General features: G+C 48.1%; 1 protein-coding gene across 1 annotated transcript; it reads left to right on the top strand.

Moving 5' to 3' along the window:
* Positions 1 to 297: 297 nt before the first annotated feature.
* LOC141482180 (uncharacterized) lies at positions 298 to 1,191 on the top strand. The gene has a single exon (XM_074175092.1). It carries the CDS (start codon positions 298 to 300, stop codon positions 1,189 to 1,191), a length of 894 nt encoding a protein of 297 aa, XP_074031193.1.
* Positions 1,192 to 1,540: the final 349 nt, after the last annotated feature.

The raw sequence follows: 1,540 nt of genomic DNA on the forward strand, positions 1-1,540 counted from the left end.
TCCAGGAGCCAAATATGGCCTTAACAACAGGTAACCCGAGGTGGATTCTTGACGAATCTGGTACAACGGCTGTCTTATGCGAAAGCCCGAGATGTGGAGTCACCACTCACGAAACCGGCCAAAACTTTATATGTATAGTTCTCAAGGATTGGAGCATATACAATTGCTACATATCCCCTAACATACCGATGAACGAATTTAGAAATAGGGTCGACAACATTATGGAACATGTAAGGGATCAAGGCAAAGAGGATAGTCGGGGATTTTAACGCGAAATCCGCCCTATGGTCCTCGCCGATGTCGGACGCCAGAGGGGAGTACCTGGTGGAATGGATTAACGCGCTGAACATCTCAGGGAATATCCCGACTTTCGTGAGGGGAGCTCAAACCTCCTTTATAGATGTAACCCTAGCGACACAGGATATCTCAAGAAAGGTGACTAACTGGGAGGTCTCCACCCAGGAGTCTATGAGTCTCCATAGGTTAATATTCTACGAGGTGACGACAAATGTGAATAAGAGAATACATCCTTGGAGAGAACAGGGGGTCATCAATAAAGACGAGTTCAGGGATACAATATCGCTCCTTACCATGATAGATGCACACGAACTCGGCAGGGCAATCAAGATAGCACAGGAGCAGTGTACTAGAAGACTCCCGAAAGTCAGGAGAAAACAGCCGGTTTGGTGGAACGAGGCTATCTCTGAAGCGCGGTCCAAATGCAATAGGCTAAGGAGGATGATACAAAGGGCCAGGATAGCAAGAGTTGAAGGACGAATAACAGCTACGGAAACAGAATACAAAGAGGCCAGGAAGTCGCTGAGAGGCGAAATCAGGAGATCCCAGAGGGAGCAGTGGAGGGAGCTTTGCGATGGGTTGGAGGATGACCCATGGGGCCAAGGATACCAAATAGTTATGGGCAAAATCAAACAGCTCAGAGAGCCCTACGAGATGGACGAGGAGACTAAAACCAGGAAGATAAGGGAGCTTTTCCCTGATGCAGGACTCCAAGAAATGATTCTACCTCATGTATTGGAGGAAAACCAGACTTCTCCGTTCACGTTGGAGGAACTTCAGCTGGCAAAGGATAAGATGAAGTTAGGAAAAGCACCAGGACCTGACGGAATCAGGCTATCGAAGCCCTTAAACTGGCTATCGAGACCGTTCCTGAGAGGATCCTGTTGGTCATGAACAACCTTTTGGCAGAGAGGGTATTCCCAGAGGAATGGAAGAGAGCTAGGGTGGTTCTCATACCAAAAGGCGAAGCACAAGCAATGAAAAGGAGACCTATCTGCCTTATCAATGCCCCAGGAAAGCTCTACGAGCACCTATTGAAGGCCAGACTGGAGCAACAGCTGGAAGAGAGAGATGGGATCTGTGACAGACAGTTTGGCTTCAGATCAGGTAGGTCAACGGTGCACGCAATTGAAGAAGTGATAAACGAGGTTTCGAGCAGGGGTCCCACATGGGGTATAGTTGTGTTTGTGGATGTTAAAAACGCCTTCAATACAGCGAAATGGCCGAAGGTTATTAGACGACT

This window comes from Leptinotarsa decemlineata, unplaced genomic scaffold (assembly GCF_025532065.1).
Source record: "Leptinotarsa decemlineata unplaced genomic scaffold, Ldec_3_MD MMD2_P_RNA_scaffold_12, whole genome shotgun sequence".
Taxonomy (NCBI): Eukaryota; Metazoa; Arthropoda; class Insecta; order Coleoptera; family Chrysomelidae; genus Leptinotarsa; species Leptinotarsa decemlineata.

Excerpts from the sequence above, each read along its gene's own strand:
- LOC141482180 (XM_074175092.1), top strand. The coding sequence starts at position 298 with ATGTCGGACGCCAGAGGGGAGTACCTGGTGGAATGGATTAACGCGCTG.